Source organism: Lissotriton helveticus, chromosome 3_1, assembly GCF_964261635.1.
Source record: "Lissotriton helveticus chromosome 3_1, aLisHel1.1, whole genome shotgun sequence".
In the NCBI taxonomy this organism is placed as follows: domain Eukaryota; kingdom Metazoa; phylum Chordata; class Amphibia; order Caudata; family Salamandridae; genus Lissotriton; species Lissotriton helveticus.
Genome location: NC_136061.1, coordinates 238,977,558 through 239,000,890, shown reverse-complemented (window position 1 = coordinate 239,000,890; position 23,333 = coordinate 238,977,558). Strand labels below are relative to the sequence as shown.

General features: G+C 41.0%; 1 protein-coding gene across 3 annotated transcripts in view; it reads left to right on the top strand.

Annotated features, from left to right (window-relative positions):
- The window catches only part of LOC144822333 (galectin-9-like), a 52,852-nt gene extending 32,870 nt beyond the window's left edge, over positions 1–19,982 (top strand). For 2 of the 3 annotated variants that reach the window (XM_078679703.1, XM_078679704.1), the window contains 7 exons: positions 3,560–3,767; positions 7,537–7,656; positions 11,102–11,155; positions 13,110–13,151; positions 15,535–15,623; positions 16,463–16,619; positions 18,497–19,982. In XM_078679703.1, the coding sequence (XP_078535829.1) occupies positions 3,560–3,767; positions 7,537–7,656; positions 11,102–11,155; positions 13,110–13,151; positions 15,535–15,623; positions 16,463–16,619; positions 18,497–18,643 (817 nt within the window). In that variant the 3' untranslated portion in view covers positions 18,644–19,982. The remainder of the gene's footprint in view (positions 1–3,559; positions 3,768–7,536; positions 7,657–11,101; positions 11,156–13,109; positions 13,152–15,534; positions 15,624–16,462; positions 16,620–18,496) is intronic. The other variant, XM_078679705.1, reaches the window with a different exon arrangement.
- The last annotated feature ends 3,351 nt before the right edge of the window (positions 19,983–23,333 follow it).

Sequence of the window (23,333 nt, the reverse complement as noted above, 5' to 3'; positions counted from 1 at the left end):
TGCCTCTCAGTGGGCCATAGAGGTCTGCAGACTCCATGCCCATCCAATCCTTGACCTCTTTGCATAACCCATGTAGGAAATAATCATATGTGGTAATGGTAAGTGTGGGAAAGTGAGATATATGCAAATAAGGGATTTCAGAAACAAAGCTTGAAAGGGTGGAGGTGTCTAGCAATGAGAGACTGCAGAAGAAAGTGAAGAGGAGAACGGGGGTGTCTGCAACACCATGAAGGCCACTACCACATCCATAAACCTTAGTAATGTTTAATTCACAGTCACATATTTTCAGAATTGAAACGTTTTCAATTCTAATTATTCACAATGAAATACATTTTGTTATTCATGCTATTGACATTGTAAATGACAATGCCATTTATTTATCTGTTTTCAAAACCAACACATAAATAAACAATTTGTCATTTACAATGCCAATAGCTCTAACTTTGTCAAAGGCGAAACCGTTGCATTGTAAATGCTTGCATTTATGTGTTAATTAGCAAAACAGATAAATAAAAGGCATTGCCATTTACAATGCCAATAGCTTAAACTCTCGCAAATGCGATACCTATTGCATTGCAAATGCTTGTTTAGGTTTTGGGAGCAAGCAATGGATTTCACATCTCTCTGAAGTACAAACAAGTCTGCATTCCCTTGTAGCGCCTCAACAGCAGCGCGAAGAATCTTTGAGACCGTGCACTGCAGTTAATAGCGTGGGTTTTATTTGAAACGGATACAATCTTTTCCCTACAATGTTGCATTGGAACAGTCCACCCTGTAGGAAAGTCATGCACACAGAAAAGGCCACCCTGCACAACAAGGAAGTGCTTGAAATAGACGATGCCAGCAAGTTCATTTTGAGGTCATTCTGTGGGTTCATCGGAAAGTCATCATTTAGTTCTGTGATTATATTTACATTATACTCGCCCTATATGAAACCAGAAAACTCAATACAACTAGCAACTGGATGGTACTAGTTGAAACTACCCGTCTTCTGTAAAACGCATAAAAGTAGGTGGTAAACACATTTAGTACGCAGCCAACATTTTTCACTGCTTCCTGACACTCCCCCTTCCTTGTTTGGATCAGGTTTCTGCAGGTATTTTATCTGTCCATTGTGCACACCCCGCAAAATTATCCCTTTTATATGAAAAGAACACACTGTGGAAACGATTCGCCATAAAACTCACACATAAACAGCTGCTGACTGCCCACCCTAAAGCCCATCACTGCTTCTCAATAGAGCAAAGTTCAAGTCGGAGTCCAATGTAGCACACAAATGGATTCGGGGGAAAGGGGGCTTCGACACTCAAAGGACAGCCCACTGCCAACACCCACCAGAAGTGATTGTATGTCACTACCAAACTGTCCAGCACCACGCAATACACATACAACACGTCCACTAGAACAAATACACTTACCCTGTGTTCACATTCACTTCACTGACATTTATCACAAGGCACACCACAACTATGTCTTAAATCAAACTTAAAAGCACTTATAAATACATATAGATATGTATATGTATAGGTAGATATATGTCTATATATCTATATATGCATATATATATATATGTAGAGAGAGAGAGAGGGAGAGAGAGATAGAATACATAATGGATAACTGTGTAATGCGGACCTATATTGAAAGCAATGGGTTTTGGTAACATTGGCAAACCACAAGGCCAAAGGTCGAATGGTTTATAAATGTCACATGAGCTCCACGATTTCAGTATAGAACCACACTACAGTTGTCGCTTGTTATGTATTTTTAATATTACATGATTTAATAATTCACTTTAATATTCTTAAGAATGATTTATAACATTTGAGCATCGTACGTTTACTATTCCTTGTTTAACTGACACTGCTGATATGTTTGGCAATTGTTTTAGAAATGTGTGAGTTTTGTTTTTGTGCAAATATTTAAAGTTTGTTTTTTTAACCAGATTTTATTGGTGTTTAAAGACAAATACATTACACACATTCAATGCTCATCCTCCATGTCCCCTCTTGCATTGTTACCGATTTGTAATAGTGGTATCATCCTCTGGCTTGTTGAGATTAACAGTCCCATTAAACAAAACATTCCCCCCCCTTGAGTTGCGTGTGATAGACAGTCACATTCTGTGTGTGATGGTATGTTCGCATGGATCATTGGTCCATTCAGCAGGTGTCAGTGTGCTTGGCGGCGCCCTATTCAATGTTCCACTCATCCGTTCCCTTGTTCTGGTGCCGCGGGTTGCAGAGTGCTCGCCCCACTATCACTATCCTGCCGTCTAACTAGTAGCTCATTCACTCGTCCTTCCCACGCTTTGGCTCTATCTAGTTTGCTTATGCCCCGGTGGGCTTCCCTATGCAATAATCTGCCTTCTGCACCCGCCCAAATATTTAAAGTATGTTTTATGCAACAATGTGCATTATTATAAATCAAATTTTTAAATGGGAAGTGCATTGTAAAGAAATTAAAATTATTCTAAAATGTCCTTTCTTTTTGTAGTACATTGTAACTATAGAGCACTTTTAAAAAGACGTTATGTAAAGAAAAAAATTAAGTGTAATGCATTCTCGTTTGCGGTGTTTTTGTCCCACACTTAGATGGATTGCATGGTAGATGTTTGTATTAATACCGGAATTGCAAGCAGTACCATCATTGTGAAAGCATTTTTTCTACCAGCACTGAAATAAAGATAAAATGCAGTGTGTAACTTTTGTATTTGTCTAGGTAAGCTAAATATTCTGCAAATTAATTCAGCACTGCGAATTAATGAAGTAATAGTTTTTTTATTGTAGTTTAACCCATCCCCCTTAACCACCCCTAAACCCTAAATGCCCCTCTACCCATTACTACTACCCCTCCCTAAACCCTATACATGACTTACTATCCCTTACCACTACCCATCGCTGCATACTAAAAACCTTTACTACTCTTACCACTACCCATCCATGAACCCTATACATCGCTTACTAACCATTACCACTACCCACTCATGAATCCTACAAAAAACCCTGTAAACACCAGCAACCACCACCCACCCACACACCATTAAATCCCTAATTGCTGCATAAATGTAATGCATTGCAACTTACGTTATTGGAACTTACTGTGTTGTAGAGGTAAATGTATTGTAGTGTTTGTGATGTAGTGGTCCCTTATTGTACTAGATGTGTTGTAAAGATGTCCTAACCCAGAAGCATATCAGGGCAGACATATGCAAACTGAGTAGGCTTCCAATAAATGGGCCACAACTCATCAGCAGCTAAGAGCACACCTCTTCCCAAAACAACTAAAACCCACTATTCCAAACCAACATAAAACCCGCAAACCAGCACCATTAGCCAGGTTACTACAATCTAACCACACACATTTTTCCTGCTGAAAGTGTGTTATAAATGGCTTAATTCATGTTTTTATTCTTCCTGAGGGGCCCTTATATGGTCTAAAGGTTGCACATCGACTCCCTGTGAAGGAAGTCTGCTCTCGACCAGGGCGTCATGTAGGGCAGTGATGGCTGTTTCTAGCTGGGTGTAATCTAGGGATATGTCCTCTTTGTTGTCCCCAATAGGTTTTCTGTGAACTTGCAGTGTGATCATTGCGCGCCGTCTGAGAACATCGCACTCCATTTCAACCCGCGCTTTTCAGAAGGTGGTGTCGTTGTTTGCAACACCAAGGAGAGGAACCAATGGGGAAAAGAGGAGAGAAAGCATGAGATGCCGTTTCACAAGGGCCACCGTTTTGAAATCCGGATCCTTGTGAACCATCACTGTTATATGGTAAGTCTGGTCATGTTTTACAGTTCAAGGCCTGGCATGGAGCAAAGTCACCTGTGTTTTTATGGTACACATCGATTCAACTGTTTTGTTCATCCAACGAACAAACTCGTTTTAAAATCGCCTCAATCCAGAGAATAAAAAAAACGTAGTATTGAAAGAGATTATCTCTTGCACTTCCTCCATGTTGTTTCCTTCGATTCCCATATTTCTTCCTCCTCATCTCCACGTCCACTTTTTCTGCCTTGCTCTCTGATTCCTCTCTATAAGCCCTGATTTTTGATTTGTGAAGGGTGCCTCAACTGTGCAGGTGCAGGACTGCAGGTTTATATCTAATGTCACTTTGGAGTAAATGTTAATTAGGAAATTAGGAAAGAGAAGAATAAACTGAGTAGGATTATGCATAACTCCCTTACCTGGTGCATGAAATGCGCCATATGTGTTATCCCTTATACGTTTAGAATTAGGCAACACACGCAATCAGTGTGATTTAGATATTTTTGATCATGCGCCGAAAACATCTGCTTTTTCAATGAATATTCTAAATTTCTGTCACTAAAGAGAAAAGCTGATTTTTTTCTATAACATTTAAAAATGTTAAGTTGCGATTGTCAAAGGCTTCAGTTATCCAGCATGATTCTGGGACCAACAGACCCATGTCCAACCTCCCCTGTATGTATATGTTTTTAGACAAGGCTGTCGGAGGTCATTTACTTATTTAAAGTCAGCAACCTTGTAGACCCCTGTAAAGAGTATTTCAGTCTGGTAGAAGCACCAAGCAAGTCCTGCCAGTGATCCCTGTTTTAGATGAGCATATCAGACTTTTGGATAGAACTGTTGACGCTTTACAGGGCTGTTTTTCAACTAGATCGGATAAAACCTAATGTGTTGGCCATTTCACTAATTACAATCGCACCAAAGACGATCATGTGCAAACGTTTCTCATTCATGACCCATGCAAAGGACAATGAAATCTCAATACAGCCAACATCTAAATACCTCAGATCTTTCCTCAGCTAACTGTCTGCTTGCTCTGGGGAGATGGGTGGTTGAGTCCCCTTATGTGGACCGTCCAACACAGATCTTTGTATTCTTGTCGCACCAGCGTAGAACTTGCAGGATCATCTGGTATTTGACTTTTTCCAATACGGGTCACTGTTGTTGAAAACAATGGAACTTTATTACCACTTTAAATCTTTTAAAAAATTGTTTCCTTCCTTAGACCAGCACTTGTGGTTACAATCCATTAATGCTTGTTTGCTTGACTTGCTGCCCAGAAAGAGTGCAGTATACTCACAGAACATACCTACCTACTGTCTGGAGCCCCTAATAGGCCCACATCACACCGGTCACAACAGAAGTTGCTTTCCACGAACAGACGTGTGAAGCTCAAAGTGTTGTGCATTGCACACACATTGGACCATCTACCCTGCTAGCCAAACCTACTTTTCTGACCTACTCTTTCTGAACAAACCTTCTCATTTATTTTATCTTCAAATGCCAAACTTGTTTGAGAATCCACTTATCATTGCCCCGCTTGGACAGAGTTTCATTTTCCCACCAGGCAATTCGCCTTTCGAATAGCCCATCCATGGGGATCAGATTTTTTGAGGATAGACCACTTTTCCACAATGAACTGAAATCCTAGTCCTTCACTCTGTAACATTTGATTATACTTAGCACCTCCCTCAGCTGAACCATTAATACCAAGAAAGCAGTAGTGCTGTAAGCAACAAAACAGAGTATTGAGTACAAATTGAAATGCTGGCAGCCAGATTGCTTTTTGGGAATCAAAGCATACATTTAAACTCTAATTCACATTCAAACGAGCCCAGGTAGCTGCCACAAAGTCAACAAATATGTACTTGACATCTGCTGCAAATGCAGAAGGGAGAGACAAAGTGAGGACCTGAGCTGTATGGGAATGCAGAATCTATTCTGTTTGCTACAAGTAGGCTGATCTCTGGGACTTTGTCTCATGAGCTGCCAGCTGAAAGGGAACCTCATCCAGATGTCAGCAACCACAACAATTGTTTGTGCTCACTGTGCCCGAGCCCGCGATGTACATTGGCTAGCAGTATTCTATTCAGGGATGAAGAATTATTTTCTTCTCTTTTTGGAGAGGAATGATTAACTCCCGGTGCCAAGAAGGACTCCTAGCTACTGGTGCCAAGAAAGAGTTAGTGAAAAACATGTATGTGTCAGGCGCCGTCCTTTTAAAAAAAATCAATTTTGTCTCTCTATCTCAAGGTAGTTAACCTGAGTCAGAGAGGTACCCTTAAAGGCTTCTAATCTTCATCAATACCAAAGCTTCATTTTGTATAAAAGTGTGGCATTCTGCGGGCTCACAAACTAAATACTTTTGGAGAATTGACTAAATTTTGGCATGTAGTGGCTGGTAGATTTCAGAAAAAAGTCTAACTTTTCTCCAGATCAGGTTGGCTGAGCTAGTTCAACTGAGAAGCAGCACTGGAGAATGCTTGTCCATTTACCTAGATAAGAGTGAGCAAGAGTCATTGGTAAACACTCTCCAAGACAACAGGAGGCCAAGAGCTCGATGGGTTGACACTGAAGACTGTTCCTACTGATATTGATATTTTTGTGCCTATGGTTGTTTCCTCTAGTTGTCCTCTGTTCAAAATGAGGCACACATTCAGAAGATTGATTAATCTATATAGCCCCAATTTTTGCCGAATATCCATTTTCTGCCCTAATCTAAATGCTTTCATTTGTCACTTGTCTATACATTTTCTTTACAACTGATTGATAAAATGTCTTGAGATAGTCTTGTTTTATCTGTGCCAAGCACATTTTCTATTATTTTTGGAGTTTCTTTTTTCATTATATTCAATTTTTCATTGTTATAAATTACTTCGTACTGTATCTTGCACCTCATTCTATGTCCTGCAGCTTTTATGCTTTGAGCTCAAGCAGGCTACCAAAGAGTGAGCCGTTGATTATTTTAAGGAGAGGGATTGCTGTCCAATGGCGTAACAGAAAATGATGGGACGCCCCTTCTGAGTGTGATGCGGGACCCCTAAGACTCCCATATCTCACTGATATTCATAGGCCTTGTGCTACATGGAGTCCCTTGAAGGGTTGGGGCCCCTGAAGTACTGGAGAACAACTGCACCAGAGGGGCTGCAGGGACCTGTTTTACCCTCCCGTCGATGCCTGTGAATAGGTAGTGTCCTTGTTGTTTAATAACTTTTCCAAACTTTGCCACCTTGGCCTTTTTTCTTTCCTCTTTTTTACTTCTACCTGATACAGATGTTTAAGAATAAAGTCAACACTAAGGAGGGGTGTACACAGCACCGAGTGGGTTGAGAGCTTCCATTGAGAAAACTTGTGTTGGACCACGGTTAGCACAAGGCTGGGAATAATGAATTGCTGAGATCTGAAGGCGTCATGCTAGATGTCTAACTTTGTTCCTCCTTCTGCTCTCTCCTAAAATACACTGCCCACTCACAAATTTCTCCAACACTCTCTTTTTTTCTAGTCCCCAATGGCATTTCAATGACTTTTCATTTACTGTTCCTCCTGGAAAAAAAATCTGAGGTTATACTTTACTTCTACCCTCTTTCCCTAGTTTCACTGATCTCTTGCGTTTACATGCCTGCACCGTTATTTCTGCCTCGGATGTTGTTTCTAGACATTAATATTTGATATTTCCCCTATTCTTTGCAGACATGTTTGTTCGATTTTGTCACACACAAGGGATAGTGCCGGAGTTCTCCATCCCAGTAACGACGTACGTATTTTTGTCTTCTAGGTGTCCGTCAACGGAAAACATTTTGTGGAGTACAAGCACCGGATTCCGCTCCATAGAGTTAACGCCGTGCACATAACTGGACATGTGGAATTGGAAAATGTGTCTTTTCAGGGTCCTGGGGTAAGTGGAATACATTGTTGCTAACTCTAATGCTTTTACATGAGAAGCTTATTCACCTAGTTGTGTTCTTTTGGATGTAGAAGGACATTCCATTAAAATATTTTAATAGATGTTTTGTGTGTGGTATTTATATAGTGCACATATAGCCTAAAGGCAACTGAGCACTGTAGAGGGTCAAAGCCAGAGACAGTCAATAAGTGATTGGAGGGGTAGCCAGGCTCTGAGGGTTTGATTCCACATGTCCATCCTCAACGTTTCTGTTTGTCCTGATTGAGGGAATCTGACCATTGAGCTTCTACCTGCCAGGTTCACTGATGCAGATAATTGCCATTTACACATCATTTCCTGTTTAAGAGCATGCATTACAATTGCTTGCTTGATCTCCAACCTCCCAAAAACATATATTAGAAGGCCTCACTGATCTTTAGACACCAAGGTAGCACATTTTCCTACATCTCTTTACCTTTTTGACAAGGAGCAGATTTCTTCAGAGCAAAATTCCATTATTTGCTGGAGCAGTGACTGCCATGTTTTTTGCAGAAACTCCACACGTCCCCTTAAAAAATATATGCCCCCTTCCTTGTCATCCAAGCGAGATGGACAGATGCTGATTCGTCACACACATAAAGCCGGCTCCTCTCTCTGTCTTAGGACTGGCAGGTGACTAAGGAATTGTCGATCTGCCTGCACCCCAAGTGCTCCATCATGTAGAAGAAAAATACAGGGTGATTTAATTTAGTATAGTTGTAGATAAGGTCTGTAAAACCTACAGAGTAAGTTCATTTTTCATCTGAAAAATAAGGCTATTAGTATTCCCCTAACATATCCTGACTTTGATAAATAAAATGTCCCTACACAGCACAAAACATGATGGATGGAATGCTTGAATTAATTTCAGCTGCTGGTAATTACTCTGGGCCGCATACCATTCCATCGTCTTTTAGCTCTTCTGTATCATTACAGGCAGGGACCAGCCACAAGCAAGTAAGTCTTGGCTCTGCTGCACAAGTGACCTCTATACCAAAGTGCAAGGCCAGGTCCTCTCTAAATGGGAGCCATAGCAAGGCCAAGCAGAGTTGATGTTTTGGGGCCCTAAACCTAGAATACAGGCAACGGGTTGTTACGTCCAGTATTCTGAATGGCTGCATACTGTTCACTTTCGATAAAGGTTTCAAAATGTGTTTGTATTTTGTGTGTAGATTAAAACAGTTAGGATCATATAACCTGCTTGAACCAAAAGTATGCATCTAATTGGATTCTCTACCCGTTTCTATTCACTGTTAGAATGGCACGCTGAATATGATGTGCAAAAAATCATCAACACATTGTGTGCACCGAAAACCTCTTTGAAGCCATTGTAGCTAATATCTGACTAGTTTATTATAGAATTTGTAAAACAATCTTACTCTGGTACTAAAAGGAGACCCATTTTAAACCCTCCCGTCATGTGAGAAAATTCAACTCATGAGTAATGTATAAGAGATTGATCTATACAGCCTATGGACCACCACGGTGAAAACACTCGCCTCTATCAGTCATAAAGTATTGGCAAATCTTGCTGAACTTGCTATACAGCAAGGCAGACCATTGTGTCTGGTATAGTAAAAGTTAACGCTGGTCTGATGATACCAAAATAATGCTGCACAAAAGGGTAACCGGCACCCTGGACATTGCTAGAACGGTTGTTGATGTTTGGGGCAGAGGCCAGCCTTGAATTGAGATAGTTATACTAGTTTCACATCACAGAATAAGGTGAGGGCTCTTCAATAAGAACGCTCCATCAATGGAAATTAGCAGAAATTGTTGCAGGAGCCTTATCGGGTCACTGAGCCTATACACCTCTCCAGCAGGTAGGAAGATAACAGTGCTGTGCCTTACATGCAGATGCTCACGGCCAAGGGCCGTCCAAACAGCTAGCAGGAGGGGGATGACTTGTCACTCCTTCTCTGTTAGGGGACACCAGGAAGGAATAAGAAGAAGTTTCATGAAATATGCCATAGCTGAGATTGCTTCTAGTGGCCTAGAATAGAGGAAAAGTGGAGATACCTGGCAATCTGGACAATGTGAAAGTAGGGAAATGACTGACCTGTCATAAACATAACAAATCCTAAGGTATGCATCCAACCCATGGACATTACTCTCCCCATAGTAACTGAGGTCTGTTTGGGATCCAGTCCTGCACTTAATTGAGATGTTTAAATTCGGTAGGATAGAAATGTGTGCCAATGACTCAATGGCATCGCTTTTTATAAGTGCTGCTCATAAGTATCATCTGACATATGTTGGCCGACCTTTCTCCCTATCTGCCCCCTCAGATTCCACACGGCTCAGCGGAAACCCCACAGCACTCATGATGTTGTCCATCGGATCCATCACTGCGCTCTGCAACCCCCTACACACAATCGGTGCTTCATTAGAATCAAGACCTCTCATGACTCTTATGATGCAGGATATTTAATCAAACTTTGTCCAAATAGATAGATATGTTTTTGGTAGTCCCTTCATTTGCCGTCGGGTAATCCCAGATACAAGTTGTTTTCATTCGTATGATAAACTGAAACAGCAATTAAAAAAAGTTTTTTAAAAAATCAATCATTCTCCATCGTTGGTCAGTGCTTAATTTGTAAAATAATGAGTGTTGTTGCCCAAACCTCTGCTCAGAAGCCCAGGGCCTCTGCTATTAAATAGTATCGAACTACAAACCTAGGCTGCATAGTCTTGTATCCACCTCATGCCTCTTTAATCAGCTACTAGACACTCCCTGCATATTAATCTCACTTTTGCAGGTCACCGCATAACCCATTTGTGATGATTGTTCCACCTATCTCTTCCTCATTCTGTCCCCTTTGTATCAACAATAAGTTGCGTCAAAAAAAATAAGTGCCGATGGGCACCACTGGCAACCACCGGCTCAAATTAAGCACCTGGGGTTGGGTATAAGGGGCGGTTTTAACTGGTTCTGCAAGCCAGCCAAGCAATCCAGCACTGATGGAAGCTGAAGATCATGTGAATAGGATCAGTTGCAAAGAAAATGATTTCTTATTACTGAGAGGCTGTCACTGCAAAGCGGACCTCCCCTTTATCACTGGCCTGTGTGTACTGGGCTGTAGTCCTCTGCTGCTGCAGTAATTGCACTACAGACATGGAAGGGACAGTCCTGTGGTATTCTTTCTGTCCTTCCGCATCAGTAAGTTGTGTCCATAGATTTCCAGCTTGAGGGCATCTAGTCTTACATCTTCCTTTCAACGCTCTTCCACAATGGGTATGAAATGTGCTTTTTATGCTTAGGTATAGACAACCTTGTCTCGGTGACTATGCAATGAGTGCTTTGGGAAGCAGTACCTGGCCCTTCATCACCCAGCTAGATCTGGGAGAGCCTCAGAAACCACCAATACCAACGATTTGGAGTATAGTAAACTGATAATCCTTTTTGTTTCCCTCACAGGGGTTCCCTCCATCTTTCCCACCTTCTACGTGCCCTCCGGGAGGATCGTTCAATGTAAGTTACAGTTCTAAATTAATATTTTTAGTATTCTAGGATATGTTGAAATGCTAAAAACATACTTCCACGAAATTCCTTCCTTATAGAGCACACTTCAGCTTTCAGAGAATGCTGCCATGTTGGAGAAATATATGCGCAGTAGTATCACCAACCCTCACCTGCTTTCTTTGAGTTAGCATGTTATTTAGGTTTCATTACTAGCACTTGGTTACGTTTTGTGTTGTATGGGTTTAGTAGTGTTTTTGCACAAGTTTACAAAGTCAGCTTGAGAGATATAGTTTGTGCATTAACACTGCCCTCAGAGATAAATTCATCCAATAGTTTATGCACAAAGTGTATTGCTGAGCGTAGAGTGTTATTTGGATATTCCAGGCAGATGTGTACCATAATTTCATAATTTTAACCTTTTATACAATCATAGTGAAGAGAGAAATGACACACAACTATATTGTATCCCACTCTCAGAGTTTAAGAAAAGTAAATGGTGCGTGGTTTGTTGCTTAATAGATCTGCAGCACAAAATCTTCAGCGCCTCATTTATGGGTTTTGCCGTAGGGCAGCGCAGCAGGCCTTGCTGCTGCGCTGCCCTATGGCAAAAGAAAAGGGCAGGAATGCACCTTATCTATTCTCCTGCGCCAACGCACAATGGGCTGCCGTGCGCCAATGCAGTCAACTTTGCCCCATGGTCCAAGGGTGCCTGTGTTGCGGGATGATTATTTTTGTGCAGGAAGGGAAACTTTCGTGCACAAAAACACACACTAAGTGTGCTGCAGAATGAAGCACACATAGAAAGAGGAAAAAAAACAAGGAGAAATAAAGATATTTCTCATCGCTGTGCCTCCATTACGCCTCTCATTGGCAGGCGTACGTTTTTGGCGCTGCCTCAGACTTACAATTTCTTGTAAATCTGGGGCAGTGGCAAAAAGCCATGGATGTTGCTGCTAAAGCCCCCAGCAATACCATGGACCACCCCTTTCACATAGTTTTCTGCGTGAAAGGGGCACATATGTATAAGGCTATGAAAAGCCACGTAAAAGCATTTTCGTGGTCGGTAAAGGCCTGATCGTCCGTTTCCGACCGCAGAAATGCTTCGTACATGTGGCTCATGATGCCTTCCTGGCGAAAGAAAGTTAACAAATCTCTGTTCTTTTACTTTATTTTTTTTATTCTGTTCTACATTCTGTAAAGGAAAACCAGTTAGAAATTCTATACAAATAATTTAGAGTCATTAGGTAATATCATGGCTAAAGCATGGTCTTCTTTTTGTGGGAATAGTGTTCAGCGCTGAGATGAATTTGTAGCCCTTACGCTACAAAGCATCTTCAAACCAGATTTAAAAGTATCCTACTTTAATCACAAAAATGTGGTATATGATTAGGAGGAATGTTGTGCTTGTAAGTAAGCTTGGAAAGTAAAAAAGGTCTGGGCGGGGCGTAAGGGGGACTCAATAGTTATACATAGATGTGTTAAGGTTGGTGGAAGAAAACATTTATAGAAAAGTTGGTAAGAGCAGGGAGGTTGTCGGTAGAATCGTGCAGGATTCATTTTCTCTATGAATCCCCATTAGGCTGTTATCCACTTTAGTCTTTTGATTATGAGTTATTCGTACCACCATTAAAACAAAGGCTCTCACATTTACATCACATGCCTAACCTGGCTGTAAAGTTCATCAAGTTCTTTGCATATTTGTGGAACAACAAAGTATAAAAATTTGCACACACTCTAATGATTGCTTACATGTGGGAGACGGAGTGTCAGCAAGTTGTAAATAGCTCTGGTGTATTTTTTCCAGTATATAAGTGAATGCTTATTGTCGCTGTAACATAGTGCATTCCAGCCAAAACATTCTGATTTCGAAAAGTGTATGTTGATTTCATACAGTAACCTTGATGCAGTACTCTGTCATACATTAAAACTAACATTTGTTTCTTTTATTTTTCACCTCTTATAGCCATATCCAACTCCGCAATTTCCACCGCATTGCCAACAATGTGTAAGAACCTTTAATTAATTTGAAAGGTCATTGCCTCTTTTCATGTGGGCTAGCCACCATGTTTTTGTTTCTATCTTTTGAGAAGAGATCAGACTTCACATTACCATTCTAGTCATGACAATAATTATTTTTCTAATTTTCATCAAGCTTATTTGAAGCTTGTCAGTGTTTGGTGTTTGTATATAATAACCAAAAACACAGATGTGACAAAAACGTAATGTCAAAATGTGACCTCCTCATTGTTACCAGAAGTGGTCCATTGCAAAAATACAAATTGCACTGGTCCATATATTTTTATGAGATTTCAGGTTTGCTATGTCCTTAGTAACAAAACTGCTCCCAAACACAAGGTCATCCTTAAAGTAGTTGTCCACATCCAAGCGACAGTCAAGTGAAACATTTGATCTAAAAACTTAACACCTTGGGGGCCATTTACGATGATGTTGGAAAAGGCTCCGACCGTTGGTCAGAGCCTTTCCGAATGCATCGTAATATGCCGGTCAGATTCCTTTCCAGCCGCCTCATTACAAGGGAGGCGGCCAGAAAGGAATCTGGACAGTTATTACCGCTGGCTTCCGGCAGGCTCGGAGAGCTCGTCCGCTGTTGGAATGCGGCCAGTAATCCTAAGGGCGGCTCTTTCCGCCCATCAGATTATGATGTTGGGTTTCAGTAGCCTTTCTGTGTCATCCTTTCAGACAGAAAGGCTGTCGGAACTTGACTTTAAGGGCCCCCAGGAGGGTCCCCTTGCGTGCATGACCTCTGGTTGGAGGCAAAGGGGGCACCTATGGTGCCCCCTGTTGATCCCTGCACCCCGTGCCTACCACAGGGTGCAGGGATTAACTTGAACTTGAAAACAAAATGAAATGAGCATTGGAAATGCCAATATGCCTGGGTTTAATGTGCTAACCCATGCTTTGCTAGCACATTAGAGCCAAGCACACTGGTGGGAGGGAGCCATCAGGCAGGGACAGAGAGGGCTATTGTTGTAAAATAGTTGCTCATGAGGTTTAATGCAAGCACTAGAGTAGAGTTGGAAGGGTACACCCAAGTAGCTAGCAGCATTAGATGAGAGATGAACACTCTAATCCTGTGATTGACAAAGTCTCAAACCAGTGACCGAAAGAGGCAGGTCCAACAGAGCCAATGGACCCAAAGACCACTCGCTATATATGGTTAGCAATAGGTCTGTTTGACACTTTACTGTCACACCTAAGACCTATCAGTAATGTACCACAGAGCAGTCTCCTGTCATTTAGAAGACAGAACTTCTAGAAAGGAGGCAAGATGTCAAGGAAGGAGCACCTGAAGTAGTCTGTATGCAATTAACACTTTTTCAACTGTTAACTGCAAAAACTGCTCTGCCTGTGTTTATATAGTTAAGTATCCATTTAAAACACTGACAAAAATTATGAGAGAGTCTTAACAGGGAGACTCGACAACAAAACAATGACACGTGAAGCACAATAACTTTAACCTTTCAACAGTTTGCCTCCGCACTTTATTAACTGCAGCGGTCGTGTATATATGTCAGCAGCTTACATTTTGCAATTCTGTATTAACAATGCAATTGAAATAATCAACTTTGACTTCAAGCTGTTCAGAAGATTAACTATTCCTATTAAGAGACCTGCTGAGCAAGTACATCTAGAGTGAAAGTTTAGTTATTGTTACAGTACCTAATTCAATACCCAAAGCATGAGTTTGACAAATAATGATGAGACTGCAGAAGTTCCAATATCAATTATTGCTTGGCCTAAAAAGAATCAGACTCCATATCATTCATTCCAAACATTCATTCCAAATTTCAAGGTCTCGATGCAAGTGCATAACATCATTTGTTGCAACTCATGAGATCAGAGATTCACTGATTCGCCTTTGGGTATCAAGGCTCTGCGTACAACTACTAGTTAAAGGTGGGAAACTGCAGGAGACTGAGGGGCAGGGATGACTGGCATGCAGTGGTGCACACACTGCTCTAGCTACTAAAACAGGAAAATAACCTTCCCAGAAAATAGCCTTTCAGAAAAAAATATTGCTTGGTTGCGAGGCATCACCGTGTAGGCAAATACTCATTTTCTACTGTCCTGTGGAGCAAGGTTTCTGGTACAGACGTACTCCTATTAAAATACATAATATAAGTTGCTAACCAAGTAATAGTAGGACAGCCATGCTAAGCTTTAGAGCCATAACATTAACCGGATTAAATCAAATTGAACAATTAATTAATATGTGCTATATTTGTTCTTATTTTTGTGATTAATATATATTTGATTGCTTGCCAGCAAAATGAACATCTCACATGGTTTAACTATTAGTTCTTCTGGATCTGCATGAATTATATCAGTCTTCTCTTTGTTTCATTTTTACCCACTTTTTTTTGTAGCCCGTGCCGTACCACTCACACCTCAATGGGGGTTGCTACCCTTCTAAAGTAATCACAATTTCCGGGACCATTCCGCACCATGCTAAGAGGTAAACCAGCCCTGAGGATCCTTACACCGAAAACTATGCACACTGTCACTTTGACACATGTTGTTACATTTCAGATGCCCCAGAATTATTTGGATATCTGTGAACAATGATGTACTTTTTGTTTCAGTGAAATATGATTTACGGATTTTCAAAATATCGAAGTAAATGTGCTTTACTGGGATGCTTCACTTTAAACAGTGCTAGCCAATCGGCGATGATGTCATAAATGATGTCTTATGTGAGTCAATGTGTGATGCCAAGTGCATTGCATTAGTGGTGGGGGAGCTAAGGTCGAGCTGCTGCTACTAGAAGGGCATTTTTGGTATTGCGGTCTATCAATATCATGTTGGCAATGGTCTACATATTTGGCATTTCTTGTAGTAGTAGTAGTAGTAGTGCTAAAGTCTTAATAAAAAAACTGCATTTAGAGTGACATATTTCCAGTGAATTTCCCTATTTTGCTTTTCTGAATTGCTTTTTACGAAATTTTCCTTTTTTAGAGTTAGCCCAACTCCAATACCAGATGAATATTTCATAAATGGTTCTCTTATATAAGCAAGCAATGTATTCTACTGCATGAATAATATTTATATTTCATGTTAATGGGGGTTAATGTTTATTAAGTTTTTACACCTTAAGGTTATGCAACATTTGCTTTCAAAAGAACAGTCAAGTAGACTATGCTCATTATGCACAACTATCTGCAGTCAAGGCCCTGTGATACGAGAGAAGTTTGGCATCCGGGGTAGTGGGACTCATTGTAGCGTCTTAGTTCACTGCAAAGTAGAACACTCCCTACCGTAAAACAATGCTTAACCAATGGTCTGATTGTATTGAAGGTTTACTGTCAACCTGAAGTTCCATGGCGGCATTGCCTTCCATCTGAACCCGCGCTTTGATGAGAACGCGATTGTTCGAAACAGTTACCTGAACAACAACTGGGGATCAGAGGAGCGTGGAGGAGCAATGCCCTTTTGTAAAGGGCAGGGCTTTATGGTGAGATAAATGTGGGAGAATAACAATATCTTAAGGTCACAGGGCAATATACATGTATTAAATAACAATCAGCACAACTAATGTGGTTAAATGAGGAAGTGGACGGACAAGAAAATAGAGGATGTTGGTAGGAGGATCCAAGCACACCATCTAGTAGCTATGCTTTAAGAGGATTGTCCAGCACACTCTCCACTAGCCCTAATGGCAGCCTAATACAATTCACATTTCTTTGGCTTTTGAGGCCCTCATGGTTTTTGTTGAGCAGCTATACATCGGTTCTTCCCCTGTACACGTCCTCCCTTACTTCCATCTATCACTTTTCCGTCTTCAGATCTTTGCTTCCATTCCACCATAGGTAATGTGATTGAGGGAGATAGATGGAAGTAAAATAGTTGTGTGTTCTGAGATGAGATAAACTGATGCTGGGTCTGGAGTGGTCAATCATTTGAGCACAATGCTAAAGAGCCCCACCACTGAGACCTAATATCATTACCAATTCATTGTTGTTTGCAGGGTCTCTGCAAACATTGCTTGGCGATACTAGTTTAGTTTCTACAAGGCATATTTTTGAACACTTGAGCCAGTGGTGTACCAATAGCCTGAGGTGCAGGGGGTCCAGAGCTCAGTGGCCCCCTCGGCACTTTACACGAGCGGGCCTAAGAGCTCGTGACTGGGTCCAGACCTTACGGGGCCCCCCTCCATGAACTATGCAGGGGTCTCCCTCTAGCATCGTTTTGCCACTGAATTGAACAAGTGAGCGCCGGGTAAATGAAATTAATTTGCCTCTTTCTGTGATACCTCAAAGATGAAGCCCTTAAAATACACAATCCTTTCCCTGTGCTTTTCTCTCAACTATGTCCATCTTGTCTTCTTTTTTATATATCTTTATTTATATTTTCATAATAAACTATCTGCGGGCAGTGTAGCGTATGCCCAGTAAACATTACCAACTTGACAATATTCACAATCTACAAAATAGCCCCATCCCCAAGAGTCCCGGAATTTTGGTCAAACATGCCGGCATACCATCAAACAGTATTGCAGAACTTTCTTACGGCAGTGTAGCATGGGCAACTAAAAGCACAGCAGTGCATACATTGATGTAAATCCTTTTCCTTTGCTCTTCCTACACCTTTTGCAGTCTATTCTTAAATCTCTACTTCCCTCTGCCTATCTTTGCTTCGATGTGCTCCTCTGTTCCTGCTCTGCATTGTTTACTTTTTTTCAACGCTGTATTTACTTTAATTACTCTCCCCTTAACACATCTTCTTCTTTCCCATCTTTACTTAGTGTGTCCTTCGTGGCTCTCTTTCTTGCTCCATGTTTGCTTTATTCTACTTCTTTCTACTGTATTTAATGTATTTCTTCCTTTTATTCTATACAGAATACCTAAAATAAATGTTGGAATACTTACACAATATAGCTTTAGAGCTTGCAATAGCGGGCTCTACCAGCGATTAAAGACCCACTCCAGTGTTAAAGGCCCAAGCTGCTTGCTCATTTCATTGTCTTCAATGGAGAGCTCAACATTCCAAAGTTCTAATAGCAGATAAGCTAGGAATTGAGCCTGCTATTCCATTATGCAGCCTGCACCTATTGTACACTTACTGTTGTACATTAGTCTACCACTAGTGGTTGCATCTAAAAATCGCATATCGTGGAATTTTGTTTTTGTTCAAACATAGGTGGAGTCTGTAAGACTTAACATGATGAAGGTGACCAATAGGCCACAGTGCACATCTGCCATCTCCAGTGTCTGTTTTCCACTGTCACAATTGAATAACTTTCTTCTTCTTACCTTTAGGGCATTCTAAAACAGGAGGGAGTAATGGTCTTGATTATGAGTAAACCCTCATAGATCTTTCTTTCTGTTGCAGATTGTAATCTCATGTGAACACCATTGCTTCTCAGTGACTGTCAATGGCCAGCACCTCTTCAACTACAACCACCGAGTGCCCCATTTCCAGCAGATCGACCAATTGGAGGTGGACGGCGATGTTGTACTGCAATACGTGCAAGCATAAAGGAAGTGCCTTTATTGTACCTGGTTAATAAGGAAAGGGTTCAGCAATCATGACAGCTAGTTATTGGTTGATAAATATTTGAAGGGGACCGGAACTGGGAGTTTGAATGCTTGAATTAATAAAGAAACAACATATTAAAATGTAAACACTTTGGGTATAACTGAATCATGGTCTGTTGTCTGTAAAACATTCCAAATGATCTCTGTTTCTAAATCCTTATTATTAGTGATGTGTGAGTGAGTTATGTGGCTTAGAAAAGGGGGTGGATGTGTATCTCTGTAATTTTCTCTTTTTTAACATTCCGTGAACTAAACTGATTTTGATTCTAATTGGGTAAAATGAAAAGGAAAATAGAAAATTTATTTTAAATTCATCCACAAACCTGGAACTTCTTAGTGACTATGAGGGACTAGGCACAGAGGAAGAAATGTTGAGGTATCAGAATGTTTTTAGTGTGCATCTGACATTAATATGGTCCTGTGGCATTGTGTGCTATCTAGAGTATTTCTATACGGTGGCATTCAATATATGAATATGTTTTATAGCTGGCCTTGATACTAAACTCCTTCACCCCATGTACCCTTTCCCTGCATTTCACCCAGTCACAAATGTGTGCAATTAATCTTACCAACATGCCACCCCATGTATGTACACTGACCCTTTTGGTTTATATGTGTTAGGTCAATTCAGGGCTTGGACAAACATTCTCGCTGCCTCAGGTGATGCCTTCCTATGGGGCATCATATATGGCAGACTTTTGCTGCTGGTTGTTGGAGTTATCTGGTGCCGCCTTGTAGAGCTGGCCCTGGTTGCATGACATAAACAAGACGCATTGAATATACATGAAAATCATTTACATAGTCAGTGGTTATCCTGAAAATCCAGCATAACTTTAGCTTTGTGAACCATTTGTCACGTCGGCTCTAGCTATTGCCTGAATAATAAATCAAAGCAAACCTGCAATCATCACCCAACAACCCGGTGACTCCATGACCAGAATTGCACACAAATGCATGTTCCAGAACTGTCGTCCCTAAGATTTGCTCTGTATTTTTGATGCCCTACCTTATGTGCAGTTTATTTTTCATGTATTCTATTATTGTTGAAGTTAAAATTATATTGGTACTTAAACTTAAAAACTGTTCTTTTTCCATTTTGTACACCACCTCGTTTTTAAGACTGTTCGGTTCATACTTACTGCACAAATGTCATTTCAACGTGAACTGATTCGATAGATATTTAAAAGAGGTTTTTAGTGAACACTGAAGTTATCTATACACCACAAAGTTGCTTATGTTTTGTAACCCCGGCTGTTAAAAATAAAGTATAGTTTTCAAGATTTCTGATCCCTGCTGTCTTAATTTTATTTTTTTTAAGTTTTATTTTTTATTTTTTTTTAATCCATTTTTTAAATTCAAACGTGAACTTCTAACATGGGGTTTATAATTCAAAAGATATATTTAGGAAGAGTGGAATGCTCCTTTCCCTCGAGTCTCTTAGCCTTCCCTGGCCAGACACCCTCATGACATCACAGCAACCCACTTTGCCCCTCTCCCCCTCCCGGGAGCCCTTTAACACCTGTTCTGAGAAGGTGGTAAGTGGAACCAGAAACGTTCCTGGAATCAGAGATAACCATGCAGGAAAGGACCAGATAATAGTTCTTTACTGTGTGACTGCATCATGTATTATGAGGAAGTACCATACCGAGTCAGCACTCCATACCCCAGTGATTCCTTGACCTCATTCACTGGGAAACTCCGATACAGGCCCTGTGAGGTGGGGGTCCCTCACCCAACCGTTCACACAATGTAGCATTGATTGAAGAGAGCACTGTGTCCACATGGTTGTCTCTCGTTTAGGGTGAGTCTGTGTGCAGTGCAGTGGTGCCCTCACACTAGCAAGATGGATCTGAGGTTGGAGATCTGCAGATCCCAGCATAGGGGGTTGGATGTCTTCAAGGAGATGAGAGACACTGACCCACAGTGGTCTGCACAGCTTTGCATATAATCGCAATCTCTAGAAGCATCTTGGGAGAGGCTAAATGCAGTCTGACTGATGGTAAACAATACCTCTAAATAGGAAATAGCCTTTGTTGGAGGTAAAGCACTGAATTGAGGGTGGTGGGATGTTTCTATAGCAAAACTCCTTCTGCCAAGTAGTGGCAGATTGGTGCGGGAAGTAACTGATGACGTGCAGACTGATAAATAAATATTGTTCTTCTCCCAGGAAGAAATCTGCCTGTCAGGTGGACCATCTGGCAGACATTTATGGATGTCCAAACCATTGGTCAGAATAACTTTTTTCCTGCTAACTGTGCAGACACCCAGGGCATCTTGAACTATCTAGGGCAGTGGCCTTTAAACTTTGTGATAAAACGCCCCCCCTTCTTCCTCTAGAGCAAAATGTTTTGGAGTTCGGCCCCATCAAAGCTTCGAAGAGGTGGATCGCGACAAGGGTAAGGACGCTACGAAATAGGGGTGAATTAATAGTTTGTGAAGTCTTTAAACAGAGGTAAAAGAGGGGGTCGCCTCCATCCCAGGTCTGGCCCCTGCCTGTGCAAGCAACTGGCCGGCAAACTGTTTGCTATTGGGATGGTAGTTTTCAAATGTTAGAACATTGAGGGCATAAGTGCTAAGAGTGTAGCATCTTGACATGGAAGTCTGTCAGAAACCAACAATAGGAAGCAGCAATTGTAAATTACAGCATGGCTTTAAAATGGAAAGAGCTGTTTTCAAAATCTAAAATGATCTTCGATTATTTAATTAAATATGGGCTTCAGATTGCCCGCACCCTATTTTGCTGAAGCACATAAATTAAAGCATTGGAGCTCATGTCTCTATCTATTTATAAATTCACAGATCAAGATGCAGATGGGGAGTAAAGAGAATGACACTAAAAATTGGTATGGTGCACAATGCATAGCGCCTTCAGATGAGCAATCCATGGCAGTAGGAGCCAAAGAAGGGATCTAAGTATCAGTGAAATGCTGGGTTGTAGCATTCTAGATGCACTGCCTCAGTGGAGATGCAGGTAGGCCTAAATAAAGGCTACAGCTGGGCCCAGAACAGGTCATCGCTTCACATTGATGTTAGACATGTTTTAATAAGCGATCATGCCACATGCCAGGCTTATACTTGTGGTAGTCTCTTCCCATGAATTCTCCACCACAAAGTGGACTCTAAAATGTATGCCAAATATCTTGAAAACTTTCTATAGACTAACCGATTTTTAACTGATACATTCTCAGTACCTGTTGTACCTATGTTAACCCTATTCTCAGGACCAAACCCTAGCTAGTGCTTTGGAGCAGTCCTGAGGCTGCAGGTGCACTAAACACAAATTACAGATATAGATAATGTAAGTGGTCAAGGTTGCACAAAACAAGATCAGGACTTCTGAAGTCAAATTCAAGAAAGAAGTGTTCCAGAGTCTTATATGAAAAAAACAAATATAACACCTCAGAAACCAGAGGACCTTATAATAACTGGAATCGAAAATGCAAGCAGGATATTTTTTTTTACATACAATTAGGACCTTGGTAGACTCCTGTAGAAACAATGGCCATAAATCTGGGATCAAGATAAAATCTAACAACCTCAGTTTTGATTGGCTAAAGGTCTGATCAGTTATTATGTGACACTTTTACAGAGCAGAATTGGCCATGCATGGCTCATCCATCAGTGTACAAAGAAATGACATAGAACGTTGACCTGTGAACGACAGAAACATTCATGAGAACTGACTTTAACTTTACACATTTACTCATTTTTAGATCAACTTTGCTCCTACCTGCTGTTTACGATAGGTTTAGTTCACTGTCACTCTTCTTTGCTGCTACCCAACTGGTTCACGCTGCAATAGGTCAATTCCGTTTTTCACAGAGGACCACCAGCCAAGTACAGTTTCCTTATGCTTTGATTCTTTCTTTTTTTTTTGTGAATCTGTTTTATGGATGTTTTCGTGTAAGTACAGTATTACATTGATAATAGCCCCCATAGATGTACCTTTGATCTGCTGGTAGTAGATGTTGTCGAAGCAGAAAAAATTCCTGGTAAGGCAGAGTTCCAGTAGCTGGAGAATAAACAGAGAGGGGACCCTGTGTGGGCGTGGCCGTGTATCTAGGATCTTTTGGATAACTAGTAGGGCTGTGGTCTGTGGAATATTAGTATACAGCGATTCAACGTCGAGTGTACAAAGTGTTTCATGCATAGGGTTGAAGTCTAGATGTTCCACCATGTTGATCATAGACATGGTGTCCCTGATGTAACAGGTCGTGGAAGGCACAAAGTCCTTAATAAAAAAGTCGACATAGGCTCCTAGTGGTTCTAGAACAGAGCCACAGGCTGAGACAATTGGTCGTCCCGGTGGGCTGGTGAGGCTTTTGTGTTAATGAACCCCTATCTGGGTAAGTCCTTCACCCGCAAGGTACTTCGCACAAGCCCTCTCCTGAAACCCAATGCGCGCCAGCCGCCTCACAATGCATGTAAATACAACGGGTGTATGTGCATGATAAAAGAATACAGCTTAAACTTGAATAGGCCTGTTTTATGAACTAGATACAAGCTCACAGCTTAAACGTGAATAGGCCTGTTTTATATTTATATTTATTTTTATTATTTTTATTTTTTATTATTATTTTTTATTTTATAAACAAGGATACAAATAACGGTTGAACCGCCAAGGTCGAATG